Here is an 18,781-nt window from a genome sequence, read left to right on the forward strand (position 1 = left end):
GTGTGGTGTGTGTGTGGTTTGCGTTTTTGTTTGGTTGGTTGGGTTTTTTGTTGGTGGCGGTGGTGGTTTTTTTGTTTTGTCTTTTTTTGTTTTAAGAATGGGCTTCCAGGGAATTTTCAGGTTCTGCTTTTCTTATTTTTAAATGCTATCTTATTACCTGGATGATTCGCTACAAGCCCAAGTCACTTCTGCAATCAGAAATGGGGACAATACAAGTCTCGCCCACTGGAATCGCCACCCCCTCCTCCCTCTGCCTTCACTCCACACACCCTCGGCTGCGGCTGGCCCGGATACTCGCGAGCCTGATTTCACCGCGTCAAGGGGACAGCGGTAACTCCGAGTCATGTGGCGGGGAGGGAGGGCGTCGAGCGCAAGGCGGAGCACAAAGCCTTCCTCTCCACAAGTGTTCGCTGTGTGACCTTTGCGCGTCACGGCCCCTCTCTGGGCTTCAGCTTCCTCCTGCCTATAGCAACTGGGCCCCGGGGTGGGACGCAGTCTGCGCCCCGGGGCTGGTACCCAGCTTGGACCCAGACGCGAACACAGACGAATGGGGAAGGGCTCTGCCTCCAGGCCCTGCACGACTTTCAAGCGGCTCCCTCCGTGAGGGTTCCCATCCGCTAAGCGAGCCCCGGGGCCTCCAGGGGCGCACGAGGGGCCTGCCGCCCCTTCGGGGTTCCTCCGCCCTACACCCGAGTCGGCTCCAGGGGAAAGCCCGGCCGCCCCACCCAAGCGCCGCACCCCGCATCCTCAGCATCCGCACCACTCGTGGCCGCCTCATTGGCCGGCGCCCGCTCTGCAGGGCCGCCCCGCAGCCAATCGCGGTCGTGGGGGCGGAGCTGCGGGCTCAGCCGGATGCTCCCAGCAGCTGCGGCCGGACGCGCCTCTGTCCGGAGCTGACCCGGCCCCTCGGCGGCGCAGCCTGACAGGAGAAGCCGGCCATGCAGGAGCCGCTGCTGGGAGCCGAGGCCCCGGACTATGACACCTTCCCCGAGAAGCCACCCCCGTCACCAGGGGAGAGGACGCGGGTCGGGTGAGAGCCTCTAGGCATAGGGTCTGCGGGTGGAGGCTAGGGATGGCCCTGGTACCCTCCAGTGGGCAGCTGGCTCCCATCTTGGGCCTCCACTGACTGTCGGTGAGTGGCCACCAAGGGGCCATCTGGTTCCCTCCTGCCCCAGACACACTAGTCCTATTTAAGGAGCCGGTCCTCCTGAGTACTGGGCCCAGCCCCCAATTGGCAGAGACAGAGCGACTGAGACCCAGAGAGGGCGAGGGGCTTGCCTAAAGTCACACAGCAAGCCTTGGATGGCAAAGCTGGGGGCAGACACCCAGCCTCCTCTTGTGGGAATAGTGCTCTGCACCTGCGTCTCAGCCACAGCGGTGGGCTGCAGGGGCTGTCCTCATGCCCTGGGGGTTTCCCAAGGGAGCTGGTGCTCAGGCCTGGGAGGTGCCCGTCTGACCAGCTCTTGACCCAGCCGTCCCCAGCACTGCCCTCTGAGCGGGTAGCCACCGTGCTCAGGACAGGCAGCAGTCAGGCGAGGAGGGACTCAGAGATTCTGACTGCTCTGCACCCCCCACGCACCAGGGCCCTGCAGAACAAGAGGGTGTTCCTAGCTACCTTCGCTGCTGTGCTGGGCAATTTCAGCTTCGGGTATGCCCTGGTCTACACGTCCCCTGTCATCCCAGCCCTGGAGCACTCCTTGAATCCAAACCTGAGTCTGACCAAAACCCAGGCATCCTGGTTCGGGGTAAGAGCCACGCTCTGAGCTGGAGAGGGGCAGGGCGGGGGGGCAGGGACGCACTGAGCTCCGTCTCAAGCTAGGAACCCCCCAAAGGTCAGCCTTGGGACCCCCTCCAGGGCCCTGGTCTGCCCCCTCCCCCACCCACTCCAGGCTGGGGTGGGGGGGTGGGGGGGGTGGAGTGAGGCCAGATAATGGCTCTGAAATAAAAGGAGGAAGTGAAAGCCGATGGAGAAGGCGCGGGAAGGAGCAGGTGGGGAGGTGGCCCTTAAGGTCTCCACCCCGTGGGGCTGAGGGTTCCCCAGATGCCCTCACCCAGAGCTGGGCTGTCACAGCAGAGAGGACACCTCCCTGGACGAGGGGTGGCAGGAGAATCAGCTACTAATGGAAAGAGCACTGCTGGGGCACGGGGGGTCCCAGGATAGATGGTGGGCATGTAAGTAGGAAGAGCACAGGCCCCAAGAGTCCCAAGATTCTAGAATAGCAATCTTAGTGGCCTCAGATTAACAACCACAACACATTAGCTAAGATAATAATACCCAACGCAGACTGCGCACCTAGTATGTGCCGGGCCTGTGCTAGGCACTTGCCATGAGAGCCGGTTCACTCCAGGGCCAACCCTATGAGGTGGGTGCTACCGCTCTCCCCATAATGCAGCTGAAGAAACTGAGGCTCAGACAGGCTGAGCACCATGCCCAGGGTCACTGACCGGATCCAACCTGGTACAGTCGACAGGGAATCTGAGAACCCCCAAATCTTAAAATCCCAAGGGCTTCAAGTCACAGAGTTCTCCTGCCTGCTCTATTACAGTGCTAGACATTTAAACATCAGGCTGGACAGAACCACTGCAGACAGCTGTTGTGGCATCCCTAACAAACAGCTGTCCACATGCTGCTTGTACCCCTCTGGAGACAGGAGGCTCACTACCATCCAGGGCCCTAGTCCTGCAGCCCAGGCTCCTGGGACAGCCTGGGAAAGCAGCTGTCTCTAGGCTCTGACGGGGCCCTGCACCCTTTCCCTGCAGTCCGTGTTCACCTTGGGAGCGGCGGCCGGGGGCCTCAGTGCCATGGTGCTCAACGACCTCCTGGGCCGGAAGCTCAGCATCATGTTCTCGGCTGTACCCTCGGCAGCGGGCTATGCGCTCATGGCGGGTGCCCACGGCCTCTGGATGTTGCTCCTGGGGAGGACGCTGACGGGCTTCGCTGGGGGACTCACAGCTGCCTGCATCCCGGTAAGGCCAGGACTGCCCACCCCGGTCCTCTCACTGCCTCCGTACTTGCACTGACCACCATCAGCTGAGGCCTCCTGGCCTCGGAGCCCCCTGGTCAACGGGGATATGTTTGCCAGGGAGCCTCAGTTCAGCCCCACCAGGGCAGCTAGTTTGGGGGGAACCTGACACCAGTCCCAAGCCGCCCCCAACTCTGGACTCCCCAAACTTCCTGTCCTGAGTCCTGACAGACACGTTGCTCAATCAGAGAAAATCCACATTGAGCAACGCAACGGGAAAGGGAAGGGAAGTCCCTGCCCTGCACCCTTCCTGGGACCCCCCTCGTCTTACCCACCACTCCACACACCCACTCGGGGGCTGGGCAAGCCCGGCATGGGACGAAGACCCCTGGGAGGAGCAGAGGCCAGAGTCTGGGTGCCCTCGGGCCTCCCAGTTCCCAGCCTCACGTCCCCATGTCAGAGCTGAGTGCTTCTGCCCACTTGACAGGGCAACTGAGGCCCGAGGGAGGTCATGCCGTGAGTCATGATCAGGACGAGAACCCCGCCGGAAGCCCCCACTCCCTGCTCCCCAAGGCTCACCGGGCCACCTCTGCCACCTCAGCCGGGCCCAGGCACCTGTGTTCTCAGCAGCGGCCGGGGGTGGGGATGTGTCTTGCAGGTGTACGTGTCTGAGATCGCTCCCGCAGGCGTCCGTGGGGCCCTGGGCGCCACACCGCAGCTCATGGCAGTGTTCGGATCGCTGTCCCTCTACGCCCTGGGCAAGTATCATCCAGACGCGCGCTGGGCACCTCCCCCGTGTGCAGGCTGGCGGGTGATGGGGTGCCGCCGAGCAGCCGGGGGTGGAAAGGGGTCAATGTGCCCCCAGACGAATTCCATGCTGGGAGCCCAGAGGCATGGCTGCCGTCATGCTGTGTGCCTCCAGGCAATTCCCTGCGCCTCTCTGGTCACGAGGTCCCACCCCTAACTGGGCAGTGAGGGCTTCTCTTGGGCTGGCAGTCTTTAAACTGTCTCTTAACAGCAGAATGGTTTCTGTCAAATAGTCTTAGGTGGGAAGACCACAGAGAAAAGTGATCAGAGTGCAGCCAGCTGAGGAGGGGTGGGGGTTTGGTGGTAGAGGCCCCAGGACCTTGCTGCTCAGGCTACTCCTCCATCACCTTGCCGTGGCCCTTGAGACCCTCCAAGGACCTGGGCCCTGTGCCAGGGGCCAGGCAATCCCTGTGGCCCCTCTTGATCTAGACCACAGAGGCCTGGAGCAACCAGGGTAGGCTTCCTGCAGGAGGTGGCCCTGGGACTCACGCTTGAGGGCAAATGAGGCTGCTCAGAGGCCCCGGTGGGAGGGGTTCTGTGTCCAGCCCAGCCCCAGCTCCTCACCCGCTCCTTGTGCCCAGGCCTGCTGCTGCCGTGGCGCTGGCTGGCCGTGGCCGGGGAGGGGCCTGTGCTCGTCATGATCGTGCTGCTCAGCTTCATGCCCAACTCACCTCGCTTCCTGCTCTCGAGGGGCAGGGACTCGGAGGCGCTGCAGGCACTGGCCTGGCTGCGAGGGGCTGACGCTGACATCCGCTGGGAGTTCGAGCAGATCCAGGACAACGTCCGGAGACAGGTGTGGGAGGGGTGGGCGCCTGCAGCACTGTGGGGCTGTGGCCATTCACTAGGCCGTCATGAGCCTCAGTTGCTTTTCCTGGAGAACAGGGACAAGAGCAGTTCCCACCTCTAGGAACAAGGGGTGGCGGGTGGGATGTCGTGGCCCCTGGCCCAGGGCGCAGGCGCCGTGCGGTGGACGCCTGGGGACCCGGCGATACGGACAAGCAGGAGTCTGCCTTGGCCCACCCACTGATCCAAGAGCCTGGGTCCACGCAGGGGTCCCCGGGCCTGTCCCCAGAGCCAGGGTTGCCTCAGTGCTGGGGATCTTTCCTGGAGGAGGGAAGAGGGGAGTCTCCTACCTAGCCCCACGCAGCGCAGGGCAAGTTGCTGCCAGCCGGAAGGGCGGGCGCAGCCCCCTCAGCGGCAGCCTCGTGTCTCCAGAGCAGCCACCTGTCGTGGGCCGAGGCCCGGGACCCCCCCGTGTACCGCCCCATCATCATCGCCTTGCTGATGCGCTTCCTGCAGCAACTGACGGGCATTACCCCCATCCTCGTCTACCTGCAGTCCATCTTCAACAGCACCGCCGTCCTGCTGGTAAGAGCCCGGCCCCACGCCACCCGCTCTGCCCCCAGATCCGGGGAGGGCATCCCTGCGGAGCATCCGCTCTGTGCCGGGGTCTGGGGTGCATGCACACGCGCAGACGCCAGCGTCTCTTAACTGTTTCTGGGCCAACCACCTGTTCTCAGAGGAATGTTTGTAAACAAAGCTTGCATGTTTTAAAATAAGATAGGCAGAATTACAAGGGAAACCAGTTTTACAGAAGCACAGACCCCCTGGGAGCCACAGATCCCGGGTTCAGAGCATCTGCCACCCGCTGAGGCAGTCACCGCCCCTCCAAACCTCAGCTTCCTCCTCTGCGAAGCCAGCATGGCTTTGTCCGCCCGTCCTGGGGCTCAGAGGGAGATGAGGTCTGAAGATTAGCGACAGTACGGCTCCACAAGTTGTCGTTATGCCCGGATCCGGTGCCAGCCCTGCGCTTAGTGGTGGGCACCGCAATTGTGCCCCTGCCCGCGAGGGCCCCGCGGGCCGGGCTGGGTGACCAGCGAAACCGCCTGGCACAAAGCAGCTGAGCCTGGGGCCTGACCGTGCAGAGCCTTGGCGGGGGCGGGGGGAGAGGAACAGCAGCCTGGGGTCCCTCAGCCCCGGGGGCTCCCTCCTTGCAGCCCCCTGAGGATGACGCAGCCATCGTGGGAGCTGTGCGGCTCCTGTCCGTGCTGATCGCCGCCCTCACCATGGACCTGGCCGGCCGCAAGGCTCTGCTCTTCGTCTCAGGTGAGCACAGGCTGCTCACCGGCACTCATTCACTCCTACAGCAGCTGCCACGTGTCTTGCCAGCCCTCGCGGTGGGAGCGCCAGGGGGCCTGGGTCAGACCTGCCCTGGTGGCCTCCGTCTCCCCAGCGTCTCCCCAGCAACCGGCGAGTGCCCAGGCATCCAGAAAGGTCTGCTGGGGCTCATGGGAGCAAACGAGCTGACGGTGACACACACGCTGGATGTGACGGGAGCCCACACGCGGGCTGGGGTGGGGGAGCTAGCTGCCCTGCAGGAAGAAGCCTCCAGTCACAGGCGGCCTGAAGGGGACTGGGCCACACGGGGTACAGGGCGCTGAGGGGTGCTGGCTCAGACGGTCCCGGCCCCCCGAGGGCCACCTGTCTGTCCACAGCGGCCAGCATGTTTGCTGCCAACCTGACACTGGGGCTGTACGTCCATTTCGGTCCAAAGCCTCTGACCCCCAACGGCACCATGGGCCTGGAGAGTGTGCCCCCGGCGGGCACAGAGCAGCCCCTGGCCACGCCCACCAGCTACCTCACCCTGGTGCCCCTGCTGGCCACTATGCTCTTCATCATGGGTAGGTGTGGCCGTGCTCTACGGGGTCTGGGGACGGGGCTGTCTTGGGTGTGAGCTGCGGGGACGCGCCGGTGTCGTGGGCTGTGTCACTGCTGTCCTGGAGGTTGGGGAGCGGTCTCTCAGCAGCTCCAGGGAGACACGAGAGGCCTTCTTCCCCAGCCGCCCCCCCCGACCCCACAAATGGGCTCTGAGCCCGCCCCTCCCCGCTTCCGGCAGGCTACGCCATGGGCTGGGGGCCCATCACCTGGCTCCTCATGTCCGAGATCCTGCCCCTGCGGGCCCGCGGCGTGGCCTCGGGGCTCTGCGTGCTGGTCAGCTGGCTCACCGCCTTTGCCCTCACCAAGTCCTTCCTGCTGGTGGTGGTGAGTGCTCCGCCCCCGGGGACCTGGGGCCTCTCTGGCCGGTGCCGAGGGCTGTGCTGAGGCTTCTCCGCGTGTCCCCCTCAGCCTTAGCGCACACCCGCTTCACACCGAGGCCAAGGGCCGTCAAGTGACATTCATTTCAGCAAACAGACTTGGCTCAGGGAACTGTTGGGAGAAGTCAGGTGACTGACCTCCCAGGCCAGGGTGGGACCCAAGCCCAGAGAGCCACACCCGCCTGCCCTGCCTGTCAGCCTCCGGGGTATCTGGGCCTTCTGTCTGGGTGGGCAGTTTGGGTCTCTCAGCCGAGTGCTTCCCCATCCTGGCTTCACCCAGCCTCTTGGTTCAAACCCCCAGCAGGCCCTGAAGCCAACCACAACCTCCGAGTTCCAGTTCCCAACTCCCAAGTGGGAGAATCTGATGGGGACAGCTTGGATGGGGCCTAGCCTGGTGCAGTCGGTGGGTCAGGGCAGGGTTGGGGGCGCCCAGAGCAGGTCAGCCACGCTGTGGGGGCAGGCCTGCTGCAAGCAGGCGCGTGGGACAGCTGAAAATGAGAGGTGGGCACTGGGACCAAGGAGAGAGGCCGGTGTCTGGGGCAGGGTGGGCTCCGGCTGGGAGCAGTCAGTCCTGGGCCCAGCACAGAGGAAGGCTGCCTGCACCCCTCTGCTGAGGCACTTGGATTTCACGCTGGAGACAGTGGGGAGCCCGGGGGTGGTCCAAGCAGGGGAACGAGATGAAGGCCTGCCCCCCAGGCTGGCTACCGCTCGCAGGGCCACGAAGCTGGTGCTGGGGAGGAAGGACCTTTAGGGTTCCCCTGTGACCCGGAGCCCCTCTTCTCCCCCAGAACGCCTTCGGCCTGCAGGTGCCTTTCTTCTTCTTTGCCGCCGTGTGCTCCGTGAACCTGGCTTTCACCGGCTGCTGTGTGCCCGAGACCAAGGGCCGGTCGCTGGAGCAGATCGAGGCCTTCTTCCGCAGCGGGAGGAGATCCTTCCTACGCTAGGGCGGGGCCCCCGCCGTTGAGGGCCAAACCGCTGGGTGGTGGAGCTGTCGGGGCCCCAAACCTGCACCCCGCGTCCAGGAGGCAGTGGCAACCCGCCGCCAGCCAGGCACAGGAGGACCGGCCAGAGGCCTCACGGCACGGCACACGCACCGGCTCTGGGCAGGCAGCGCCCCGTCCAGCCTCGGCCCTGGCTCAGGTGGCCCCACTGTCACCCACTCATCGGCCAGACCCACCGACGGAGGGGGCAGCCACACGGCCCCAGGGCCAAGGCCTTGTTGGGCGACCTCCGGCCTAGCGCTCACTCACGCGTGGAGGGCCACGCCGAGGACACACAGGGCTGCTGGCGGTGGAGCAGCTCCGCACAGGGACGTCGGCCCTCCTCCTGCTCTGATCACTTGGCGGCCACTGAGCCTCTTGGCTTTGGGGACCAAGACAGGAAACTGGGCCTGTGAGGCCTATGGACACCGCAGGGACCGTCCTGGACCCCCAAAGGCCAGGACCCAGCGTGGACACTCCCTCCTACACCCACCCGCCTTCTGGGAACAGGAAGCGCTCGAGTTCAAGCCATGTTCACCCTATTTATACAAATAAATCGGGCCACGGCCCAGGAGAGGAAAGAGTGGGGTTTACTCCAGGTGGGGGAGCGCCCCCAGCAGCCAGGCTGGACCCAAATTCTCAGCCGAGGTCGCCAGGGCCTGCTGCCCCAGGCCACCTCTCTATGGCCACCCCAAGCTGCCCCAGCCAGGCAGAAGGAAGAGGCGAGGGCCGTGGGCCCACCCCCGGCCGTGGGGTTCCAGCCCCTCCTAACTGTGTGAGCTCAGCCAAGCCACCGTCCTTGTCTGAGATGCTGGGAGCAGGCCGGCACAGGGCCAGCAGCATAGGGGACCTCGATACCGTGGCAGTTACTCCCGGGGCTGGCCCCTGCCGAGCCGGCGTAGGGTCGGGGCACCCCTACCGCTTACTTAGTGCCCCGGAGGGAGATGGTAACAGGCGGACCGCGCGAGCCACCATACAAACCACTACCAGGCTTTATTGCTCAAAATGCAAGCCAAACACTGAGAGTAAACAAGGACCACGAGAGGACAGAGCCCAGGGCCGCAGAGGTGGGAGAGGGGCCTGGTGGCCCCGCCCTTCCACCACCGGCAAGGTGGGACCCGCCGCCCCCCAACCCCCGCCCCCCGACTGGGAGACAGGATCGCAGCTCCAGGGCTGCTCGGCTACACTCTTTCGGAACCTCTGCAAATGACCTGCCCACTCTGGCCTGTGACCGAGGGGTTGGCGGGCCCACCCAACTTCCTCACAGGGCAGAAGCGCAAGCCTCCTCAACACACAGCCAGCCCTTCTCCTCCTGCAGCAAGAAGACCCCCATCAGCAAGGCCCCGGAGGCAGGGGTAGGAGTGACCCCAGAGTCCCACTTCCTGGGTAAGAATGAGCCAAGAGGGGCAGGCAGGGCCCTTGCTCCTCCTGGGAGGTAGATAGATCTCATTCAGGGCACACGCAGGAGACACACACACACACACACCACACCACACACACCACACACACCACACACACACCACACACACACACCCCTGCTGGCCTGGAGAGACCGACAGCCCACTGAACCCAGCGCTGGCCTGAGGAAATTGGTCCCAGAGGACCGCTGAAGGCACGTGTCGGGCTCCCTGGAGAGCTGCTGGGGGACGCTGCGGAGCCCGGGACAGTGCCTGCCCTGCCAGCCTCAAACACTGACAGACCCCAGAGACGAAAAGTCCCTCTGGGAAGCAAAGACCGGGCGCAGCCCTGGGGCTGGTTCCACGGAGCAGGTGCGGGCCCCTGAGCTCTGGGCGCTCGGAGCGGGCCCCGCCTGGGGTCCTGGGAGGAGGAGGAGCTGAGCCCCAGACCGCCCCCCGGGCGGGCCAGGCCTGTCACACACGCCCGGCGGCTGACACCAGTCCAGCAAGCAGAGCGGCCGGCGGGCAGGGCGGAAGGAAGGGACGGCGCATAGAGCGAGGCTGGGGAGACGACGCGCACGTCCAGGCAGAGCCGCTTCCACGGCCCCTCCGCCCAGGCCCCGCCCCCTGGTGGGCTGGCACGCAGCACAGTGCGGAGCTCGCGGTGGGAGCAGGGGCGGCTCTAGCCTCTGCCCAGCTCTCAAAAGGCAGGAAGCTCCCCGAGGACAGGGCGGGGGGTGGGGTCGGCAGGTCCACACCAGAGGGGGGGGACGGGCAGCCCCGCGGGGCAGGGGAGAGCCTGGCCTCCGCACGTCCTTAGCACCGGGGCCCGGGGGCTGGGGAGGACCTAGGGGCTGGCCAGGCCCACGGGAAGTGGCCTGGTTCCGTGCTAGTCCAAGGTTCCAGGGAACCGGGGGAGGGAGCACGCCCCTACCAGCGGTTGGGTCACGACCTGGGCTGCCGTCGCGGGCACTGGAGGAGCGTGTCGGGAGCACTGGGGGCTGCCATGGAGAGCAGGGTGGCAGGGGGTATGGGCAGCGGGACACCGCTCTGCCCTGATGACAGGAGGACAGAGGCAGCCCAGGAGGCTCAGCCTACGGGATGCTCTCCTGCCTGCAGGGCTGAGAGGAGGCCGCGGGGGCCGATGCCGGGCCCGGGCGGATGTACCTCCCACCTCGAGGCGGGACCAAAGTCTCCAGAAGCAGCTCCGCGCGGGCCTTCAGCGGGTCTCGGGGGTCCTGCCAGCTGCGTAAGTCTGGAAACCCGCCCAGGGGCCTCTTGCCGGCCAGGCCAGGCGAGCTGGGAAGAGTGGGGTCAGGCGGGCTGTCCGCAGAGCTCTGCAGGCTCCGCGCGGCCTCACGCCCCGAGGCCTGGATCACCCCGAGGCCCCCGCTGCCTGCCGCCACCGCCCATCCCCTTGATGCCGGCCAAGGCCCTCAGCGCCCTCACCCCGGCCCCTCGGCGCCTGGCTTGGGGTGATGCCAATCTGGGGGAGGGGCAGACAGAGGAGGACTCCCGGTGCGGGGACAGGTGAGAGGGACTGAGGAAGGTGGACGCAGCCTCCTCTTCCAGGCTGCCCCTCAGGGTCAGTGCGCCTCGGGGACGTGCTCACACAGACCAGAGGGCTGACGGGGGGTGGGCGGGTCCCCCGACCGCATCACAGCTCCCCCTCCAGGGTGTCCGTGAGCTTCTCCTCGTCTGCCTGCTGCTTCTGCTGCTGGATCCTGGCGTAGGAGATCGCGTCGCCCCTGGGGAGAGAGCCAGTCAGCGCCACACGGGGGACGGACCCCAGACACACAGCCCTCCCAGCCTTCACCCCATTCCTGACCTGTGACCCAGGTGTGGCCTGCAGACAGAGCCTAACGGGCCCTCCGGTTTCCCCAGACAGAGACCCTATTGCTAGGACGGCAAAGACACGTCTTGTCCCCTCTAAGGGCGGCACAGGCTGCCTGCGATGCCACGTTGAGGAGTCGGATTCTCAGCCCGGGCTCCGCGAGAGGGGCTGACCGCTGACCGCGGAGCCCGGTGCGGGCCCCAGTGGGAAGAGGCTCTCAGGAGCCCTGCCTCTGCCGTCCCTGCTACAGGCTGTGCCGAGGCACGACGGGGCCACCAGGGAGTCCCGTGAACTCTCCTGCTCTCACTCCCTAGAGCTCGGACACCCTGGAGACACGGATTGGGGTCCCTGACAGCCTCTGTGCTTCCGTTTCCACAATAGAATAACGGGGGCCACTCCCAGCCCTCTCCTCCCTGCGAGACTTCAGGAGGCGGGAAGTAAAGATCCCCCACCCCCGGGGGCTGGGACCAGCAGACGCACTTCTTGCCCAGAGCAGACAGTCCGTACAGCACTCCGGTGGCGAAGGCGATGGCGTTGCCCAGCAGCGTGGTCAGGGTCAGGCTGATGACGATGGGAACGACGGCCATCCTAGAGGAGAAGCAGAGGTCAAAGGGCACTCCCACCCCGTGGCCACGACACCACTTCCAGCTTCCCGGGTTCACCCAGCCCCCTTCCCAGACAGCCAGGTACAGGAAGGGTCCCCAGAAATCAGCTGGGGCACAGGTGCACAGCCGGGCTTCGTAAAGTCCTCAAACACCCGTGAACTTGTCTGTAAAATTCTGTGCATTTTCTGGGGAGAGAACCCAAAGCTTTCATCAGGTTTTTGAAAGGATCTGTGATCCAAAAAGGGTTAAACAGCACCAAAATGGCCCAAACCCCTGTGCATAAAAACAGGCAGACCAGAAAATCCAGTGTCAGTTCAGTCCCTTAGCGGCTTTGTGACTGGGGGCAAGTTACTCAACTGAGGCTCGGCCTCTCTACGGTAAGGTGGGGATCAAACCTCAGAGGTTTTGAGAATGAATGAGATAAGGCATGTTAAGTACTTAACACGATGTCTGGAACAGCATAAGCACTAAATAAATGTTGGCTCTTATCAGCGCAGTAAAACCAGCCGTATCTCAACAAGGAAGATCCCAAAGGTTAAAGTGCACAAGACACGGGGCTTCCTTATTGCAAGGTGCACGCCAAGAACGGCTAACTGGCTGGTGAGGCAGCTCTGTCTGGTCCAGGTTGGCACCACCTGGAGACAGGTGTCCACTCTGGCTTAAGTATCCATGGGGCCGATGCCTGGTCCTGGTTGGGATTTCCAGACCGTTGGCAGTGATTCGGGTTAACACACACACCCTGTACACAAGGAACACAAAACTCTTCTTAGACTCTTCTCGGACTCGACCAAATGAATTCTACCTGAATTTCCATTCTGGCGGGACGTGTGACCATGAGGTTTTACTGAAGTTATAAACTTTCTAAGTAAAAAAATAATAATAGAAATTGCAAAGGAAAAGAAAAGACCATGCGGAAAAATCTTCTGTCAAAACGAAACTAAAGGCAAACAACAGGCTGGAAATACATTTGCAGGAAATATAACAAAGAATTAAGAAATCTTTAATATAGAAACACACATAACTTACTGAGTAAAATGTTATAATGTCAAAAGGTGAAAAGGAAACTAGACCATTAATTACCAAAAACTAAAAATGCAGTTAGTAAAAAACATACAGAAAAAGATTTTACCTTAGATAATAGATACAAATGTGAAAATGGCACATGGCCCTGGGCCGGGGGAAAGAAAGAAGAAACTCAGGTACTCTCTTTGGAAAGCACTTTAGCCACATATTGAAATCTTTTAAGTGATGGTAATCTTTGACCTAATAACCCCATACCTGGAAATGGATCCTAAGGAAATCATCATCAACACAGAAATTTTTAGCACCGAAATGTTCATCACAGCCTGACTTGTACTACAGGTTACAAGTGAAGAAAAGCATGATACATTCAGCGGAATAAATATTCCTATCATTAAAATTCATCTTATGGGGACTTCCCTGGTGGCACAGTGGTTAAGAATCCGCCTACCAATGCAGGGGACATAGGTTCGATCCCTGGTTCAATCCCTGGAAGATCCCACGTGCTGCAGAGCAACTAAGCCCGTGTGCCACAACTACTGAGCCTGCGAGCCACAACTACTGAGCCCGTGCGCCACAACTACTGAGCCCGTGAGCCTAGAGGCTGTGCTCCGCAACGAGAGAAGCCACCGCCGCAATGAGAAGCCCACGCACCACAACGAAGATTAGCCCCTGCTCACCACAACTAGAGAAAGCCCGCGTGCAGCAACGAAGACCCAACACAGCCAAAAATAAATAAATAAATAAATAAATTTTTTTAAAAGTCTTCTTATGAAGCCTTTGTGGTAAGACTAAAAATATTTCTACCATGATTTTAAGGGGAAAAAAACAGGATACAAATGTACTTGTAATGGTTAAAACTGTGTGCGAAAACAGGTTTTAGAAAATGCCTGAAGACAGACTGAAAGGATACATATCAAAATGTTAACGAGTAGTGGGGCTTTGGGTAACAACTTTTTATTTCCACATTATTTTTAATGAATATATATTACTGTTAGCATTTTTAAATAATTTAAAAAAATAGAAACACCAGCAAAGGAGGTAGGTGCCAAAGCGTGGTATTTCGTATTCCTCTGTTCTTCAGACACAGTGGGAAATGGCTCTAGAGCTGAGCACGTATCCTGTGCTCTGACACAACTACTGGCCTCCAGGAAAGCAAGAAACCTTTGAAATAAAAACCTCCATATTTATTTCTAAAGATAATCTAGACAACCACTACCTGCTGCTGCTGCCAGAAGCTGTTGAGGGCCTCCCAGACACCAGGCACTGTCCTGGAAGCTGCATTAAACAAATTAGTTCAATCTCATGGCTCAGATGGGAGGTACTACATACTGAACTTGTTGTTAGAAGCGGGAAAATAAGAGAAAAGCATATTTGGAAGGCACTATTTTCTGTTCTACAACTTGCTTCTTTCCCCTTTCATGTCAGGACATCTAGATCGGCCACACTCCTGAAAGGCTGCACAGAGGTACATAGGGATCTACCAGAATCCGCTCTACAACTCCCAACTGATGGGCCAACATTCCAGGCATTTCTCGCGTTCTCTATCACACGTACTGCTGCAAGGTGTACGTATCTCACGTCTGAATACCGTGTGGCTGGACCTGTAGGCCAGACGCAGAGCCCTGGACGCTGGGTCACGTCGTACAGCGGGTCCCTCACGTGACTCTGCACAAACGCCATCCCTGTTTAAACCTCTACCGAGAGTAAACTAAGCAGCCGTCCGCCCGCCCCGGCCAACACTGTCACCTGCGGAAGCAGGGTCTGGGGGAGCCGCGTCAGGCCCGGCCCGCGGCCCCTCACCCGCAGTAGAAGACGGCCTTCTGCCAGGAGCGCAGCCGGTCCACCTTCGCCGCCACCGTGTTCGCAAACTCAACGAAGTGGCAGCAGAAGGGCGCCTCACACAGCAGTAGGACGAACGCGTTCATGCTGCAGAGAGAGGGGCAGGCTGGTGCCCAGGCCGGCGGGTCCCGGCGCCCCGCGATGCCGCCCCCCGCCCGCTCCCGGCTGCTCCCCACACTCTGGGCTCCGGGAGCAGCCGGGGCAGGGAAGCCAGTCCACTGCCACGGCCCGCCCTTGGGATGCCCTCGCTGGAGCGGGGACCTCGGCGAGCCCTCAGCACAGCGCGTGTCTGGGCTGGGGACGGCTGAGCCCCAGGTGGCACGCCAAGCGTGTCTGCTCCCGCCTTTGGGTTCTCCGTGTCCGGGTCACAGTCATCGTGACAAGACACTGGGCCCTCACAGCGGGCCGGGCCCTTCCATCCGCCCCCACCCTGGAGGGAAAGCACCCTCGCTATCCCCGTTTGCCCCCATGGACCCCCGGAGCCCCAGAGCAGGAACTCACACAACTAAATGCCACCCCAGGTCTCCCACACACCACTGGTGCCCAGTAACCCTCACAGGCCAGTCCACCCAATGCAACTCACTCGTGTTCCCCCTGGGAGGTGCCCAGAAATCCACACGCCCCAACACCCCCCGGCAGGACGGTCACACGGCTACTCACATCATCCACACGCCGGCCGCAATGTTCAGAGGGTGGATGGTGACGCAGTTGAAGAGGCCGGAGATGGCGCAAGCTTGAAGGCAAGAGACACGGGCAGGAATCAGCAGGGAGGAAGGGGCAGAGCCTGCGGGCGGGCCACCTGGGGAGACGGCTCGTGAAAGCACGAGACCCCTCCCGACCCCAGCACCTGGCTCTTCTCACAGCACCCAGACGTCTCCCCACTGCCACCAGAGACAAGCAAGGCCAACACAACGACTCCATGAACAGGTGAGGACGCAGCCTCAGGCAGGCGAAGCGGCTTGCCCAGACCTCAGGGCCAGGGTGCGGCGGGACCCCAGAGCTGGCTCGCTCTCGGGGCTCAGCGAGGCAGCGTGCACATCCCGCCCTCTCTCTGTTCTGGGCTTGGAGAAGCCCGCCCTCTGAACCCCAGCTGTCCCAAAACCCACCCCGCAAGGTGCGTAGCATGAAAAAGAGAATGTCTCTCAAGGGCTCAGGCCAGGGCAGGCGGCACCATGCCCAGGGCAGGCCACGAGAGAAGTCCTCTGGATCTGGGTTGGGACAGGGCTGCCCCTCTTGGAAAAGAAATCAGGACCAGGTCGACCTGGATCACAATTCCAGCTCTGACTGACCCACCAGCCCAGTGACTTTGGGTATGTTCTTTTCACCTCTCCAGGCCGGTTTCCTCTCCTGCACACAGGACAGCCCGACAGCCCAGCGCACCCACCCTGAAATACCAAGGGTCTGCAGCGGGGAGGGCGCACCCTCTCCTACCCCGGAGAGCGGCTTCTCTGATGCCCCAGATGCGGAGCCTCGCTCACCGCTCCCAACAGCATCCCACCGAGCGGCCCGCACAGTCGCCTCCCTCCTCTCCCGCAGCCCCAGCCCGGCTGCGCCGGGAGCGCCGCGCGTTTGCCAGGCAGCGCTGGCTGCTGGGCAGGACGCCGGGCCTCCCGAGGCGGCGATGAGCAATCAGTCCATTAAATTTGCAGCAGCTCCCTCTGCGCCTGACGCCTGGCAAGGACCTGCAAGTCTCCTGTTTTCCCATGTAACCCTATGCAGACAGCAGACGATGGAAGAGGAAACCAGGTGAAGTGAACCCAAACTGCAACGGGACTGCCCTCGTACGTCCCCCCCGCAAGGTCTCCTCCAGCGACAGATGTACTTCCCGCCTACTAAAGGCGGCACGTGTCCTGGGACAGGTCACACTCACATTCAGGCAGCAAGTTTCCCCAGGGCCACAGATGTGAGCGCCCACGATACAATACTGCTCCTGCCTGACGTCAGCTGTGCCTGGTCTCACCTGACAGCGCCCTATACTTCCTGCCGCAGTCAGCATGTCACCTCTGCCCCACTATCTACCAGCAGCCAACCTTGCGGGAGGACCAGGTTTCAACCCAGACAAAGAGGCTCCAGCCAGGAGTCCTTTAACAATCAAGGGCTGGAAGATGTCCCCTCGGGGTGTCCAACACTCTCGCCAAGTGAGGGCGGCGTCCTGGGCCAGCCTATCTCCTCCCAAGCTTTGGCCTCCAGACGATCAGGACCCTGAGGAAACGCCTCTCCCGAGACCCCCCACTGCAGAGGAAGGTGACGCTGCCCCACAGCCACCAGCCGCAAACACGAGGCTCAGCTGAACTCCAGTTTCATCTCTAAAACTCCTCCGTGCTTTGCATTCTACTCTGTATTATATACTATTTGGGATTCATATAACAAGCACTTTCCCCAAATCTGCAGGTGAAACTGACATTTCAGAGCGATGTCACAGGTTTCTCCTGAAGCGTCATCTGTAGCCCCAACACCACGAACTCCTGGGGTGGCTCGAGAATCCCACTTCGAAAAGCGCAGAACTGGATGCGACGCCAGGGCTGACAAGGGAGTTGGCAGGGCAGCTGACCCCAAGATGGAGGGAGGAGGGTGACAGCCCACAGGCCACACTCAGGCCCCTTCCCTTCTCCCCCCCACCCCGCCCCATCACTGTCACTCCCACAGCAGCCTCACTCTGATCTGCCAGGGAAACAGCTACCCAGACTCCAAAGGCTCATATCTAAGACCTGACCAGTCTCTCCTACAAAGTCAAAAACATGCTCCCTCTGAACAGCAACGACAGGGACTCGGAGGCCTTTTTGTGCCTGGAGGGAGGGCCTGTCCCATTATCACCCATTAACTTTCTTCCAGCCTCCATCCACCCGGGAGGACCACGAGACTGGAAGGGGAGCCTAAGAAGGTGCTCCTTCGACATATCTGATCAGGGTCTGCTTGCCTCTGGAAGACCTGCCATATGATCCTTATTTTACTTCTGTAGCAGATCTGCCTTCCTATGTATGCTCTTTGGGGGACTGTGCTAAAAGAGCCTAGCTTTCCAGGAAACCTGAGGTCGGGTGTGCGTGTCCGCGATGCGGGGTGGGGAGTAGAAGGAGGGTAGATGAGAGACGGTTGAGGCAGAGTTGACAGCAGGAGGGAGAGCTGACATCAGGGGAAGCGCACTGCCTCCAAGTGGAGTGAGGACCCAGAGGAGAGGCCACCTCCCTCAGCTCACCGCCGGGCCCTCAGGAAATCTGGCCAGCACCCGCCCCATTTATAAACAACCTTCGCCCAAAGGTTAAGGCGGCTGCCGCCCGCACCCACACCCGAGTCAACAGGTGAGGCGGCCTCCGGACCAGACTGAGCCCGAGCTTCAGCACTAGCATCTGGGCAATCTCGGAAGGCCCCCGGAGTAGGTGCCGCACTGCCCTCACGCTCAGAGGAGCCGTGGAGGGGCAGTCTCGGCCGCGTCGTTCCCTCCTGGAACGTCCCTTGAGCTGCTCGCCAGCCCCGGACCCAGGAGCCCAGGCCGCGGGCCGGGAACCACAGCAACCGCAGAGGCGCCGGCTTCCCGCCGCCCCCGCCGCTGCCCAGAGCCGCGCGTGGCCCGTAGACCCCGGCCCCAAGCCGGCCCCTTCCCGGGGGGAGGGGGTGCCGCGGGGGGCGGCCACGGGGCGGGGCCGGACGCGCATGCGTAGCGTGCGGCAGGGCCGGCCCCTCCCCCGGGCCGGGTACTCACAGACGGCCCCTAACACCCCCGACAGGCGACACAGCCAGCGGTACCACCATGTCATGCCCTCCTCCTGCGCGGGCGGCGCCGAGCTCACGGACGCCACCGCCGCTCCGCCCGCACCGCTCATGGTGCCGCCGTCCGGCGCTCCCGCAGCCCTCACAAAGGGCTCCGGAGCCGGCCGCGTCGTCCCGGCGCGCTGCCTTGTGGGAGAGGCGGCCGCTCATTAGCATAGGGAGCGGGGCTCTCGGGGTCGGGAGAGGGGCGCCCGAGAGCCTCGCGCTCATTAGCATAGAGGTGGGGCCGCGGGTAGGTGCGCCCGAGCGGGCCCGTGTTCATTAGCATAGGGGGCGGGGCCCGAAGGGGCGTGGACGAGGAGGGCCCTAAGGGCTCGCGCTTATTAGTATAGGGGGCGGGTGCTGGCGCCGCAGGACCCCCCAGGCGGTCAAACATTCCCACCCAGACTAGTATAAGGGCGGGGCTTCGATGAGAATTATCAGGTGCGCCAGCCTCAGGGCCCCATCGGGACTCCAAACTCCCTCGCCTCTCC

At 62.1% G+C, this 18,781-nt stretch overlaps 2 protein-coding genes across 4 annotated transcripts; one reads left to right on the top strand and one right to left on the bottom strand.

The window, feature by feature from the left end:
• Positions 1-918: 918 nt before the first annotated feature.
• Positions 919-8,418, top strand: SLC2A6 (solute carrier family 2 member 6). Its single transcript, XM_059925992.1, has 10 exons — positions 919-1,030; positions 1,583-1,745; positions 2,761-2,967; positions 3,622-3,721; positions 4,352-4,563; positions 4,986-5,138; positions 5,768-5,876; positions 6,266-6,451; positions 6,667-6,812; positions 7,654-8,418. The coding sequence occupies exons 1-10, from the start codon at positions 939-941 to the stop codon at positions 7,807-7,809; spliced, it is 1,524 nt and encodes a 507-aa protein (XP_059781975.1). The 5' UTR covers positions 919-938; the 3' UTR covers positions 7,810-8,418.
• Positions 8,419-8,819: 401 nt separating this feature from the next.
• CACFD1 (calcium channel flower domain containing 1) lies at positions 8,820-18,430 on the bottom strand. Of its 3 annotated transcripts, XM_059925997.1 has the most exons (6): positions 18,241-18,430; positions 16,946-17,065; positions 15,204-15,276; positions 14,505-14,630; positions 11,557-11,664; positions 8,820-10,990 (listed from the first exon to the last, which is right to left on the bottom strand). In XM_059925997.1, the coding sequence occupies exons 1-6, from the start codon at positions 18,359-18,361 to the stop codon at positions 10,900-10,902; spliced, it is 639 nt and encodes a 212-aa protein (XP_059781980.1). In that variant the 5' UTR covers positions 18,362-18,430; the 3' UTR covers positions 8,820-10,899. The 3 variants fall into 3 exon arrangements, 2 of the variants coding, with proteins under 2 accessions (XP_059781980.1, XP_059781981.1); XM_059925998.1 differs by lacking the exon at positions 16,946-17,065; XR_009503812.1 differs by lacking the exon at positions 8,820-10,990 and having other exon boundaries at positions 11,576-11,664; positions 14,451-14,630.
• Between the last annotated feature and the right edge of the window lie 351 nt (positions 18,431-18,781).

This window comes from Balaenoptera ricei, chromosome 6 (genome assembly GCF_028023285.1).
Source record: "Balaenoptera ricei isolate mBalRic1 chromosome 6, mBalRic1.hap2, whole genome shotgun sequence".
NCBI lineage: Eukaryota > Metazoa > Chordata > Mammalia > Artiodactyla > Balaenopteridae > Balaenoptera > Balaenoptera ricei.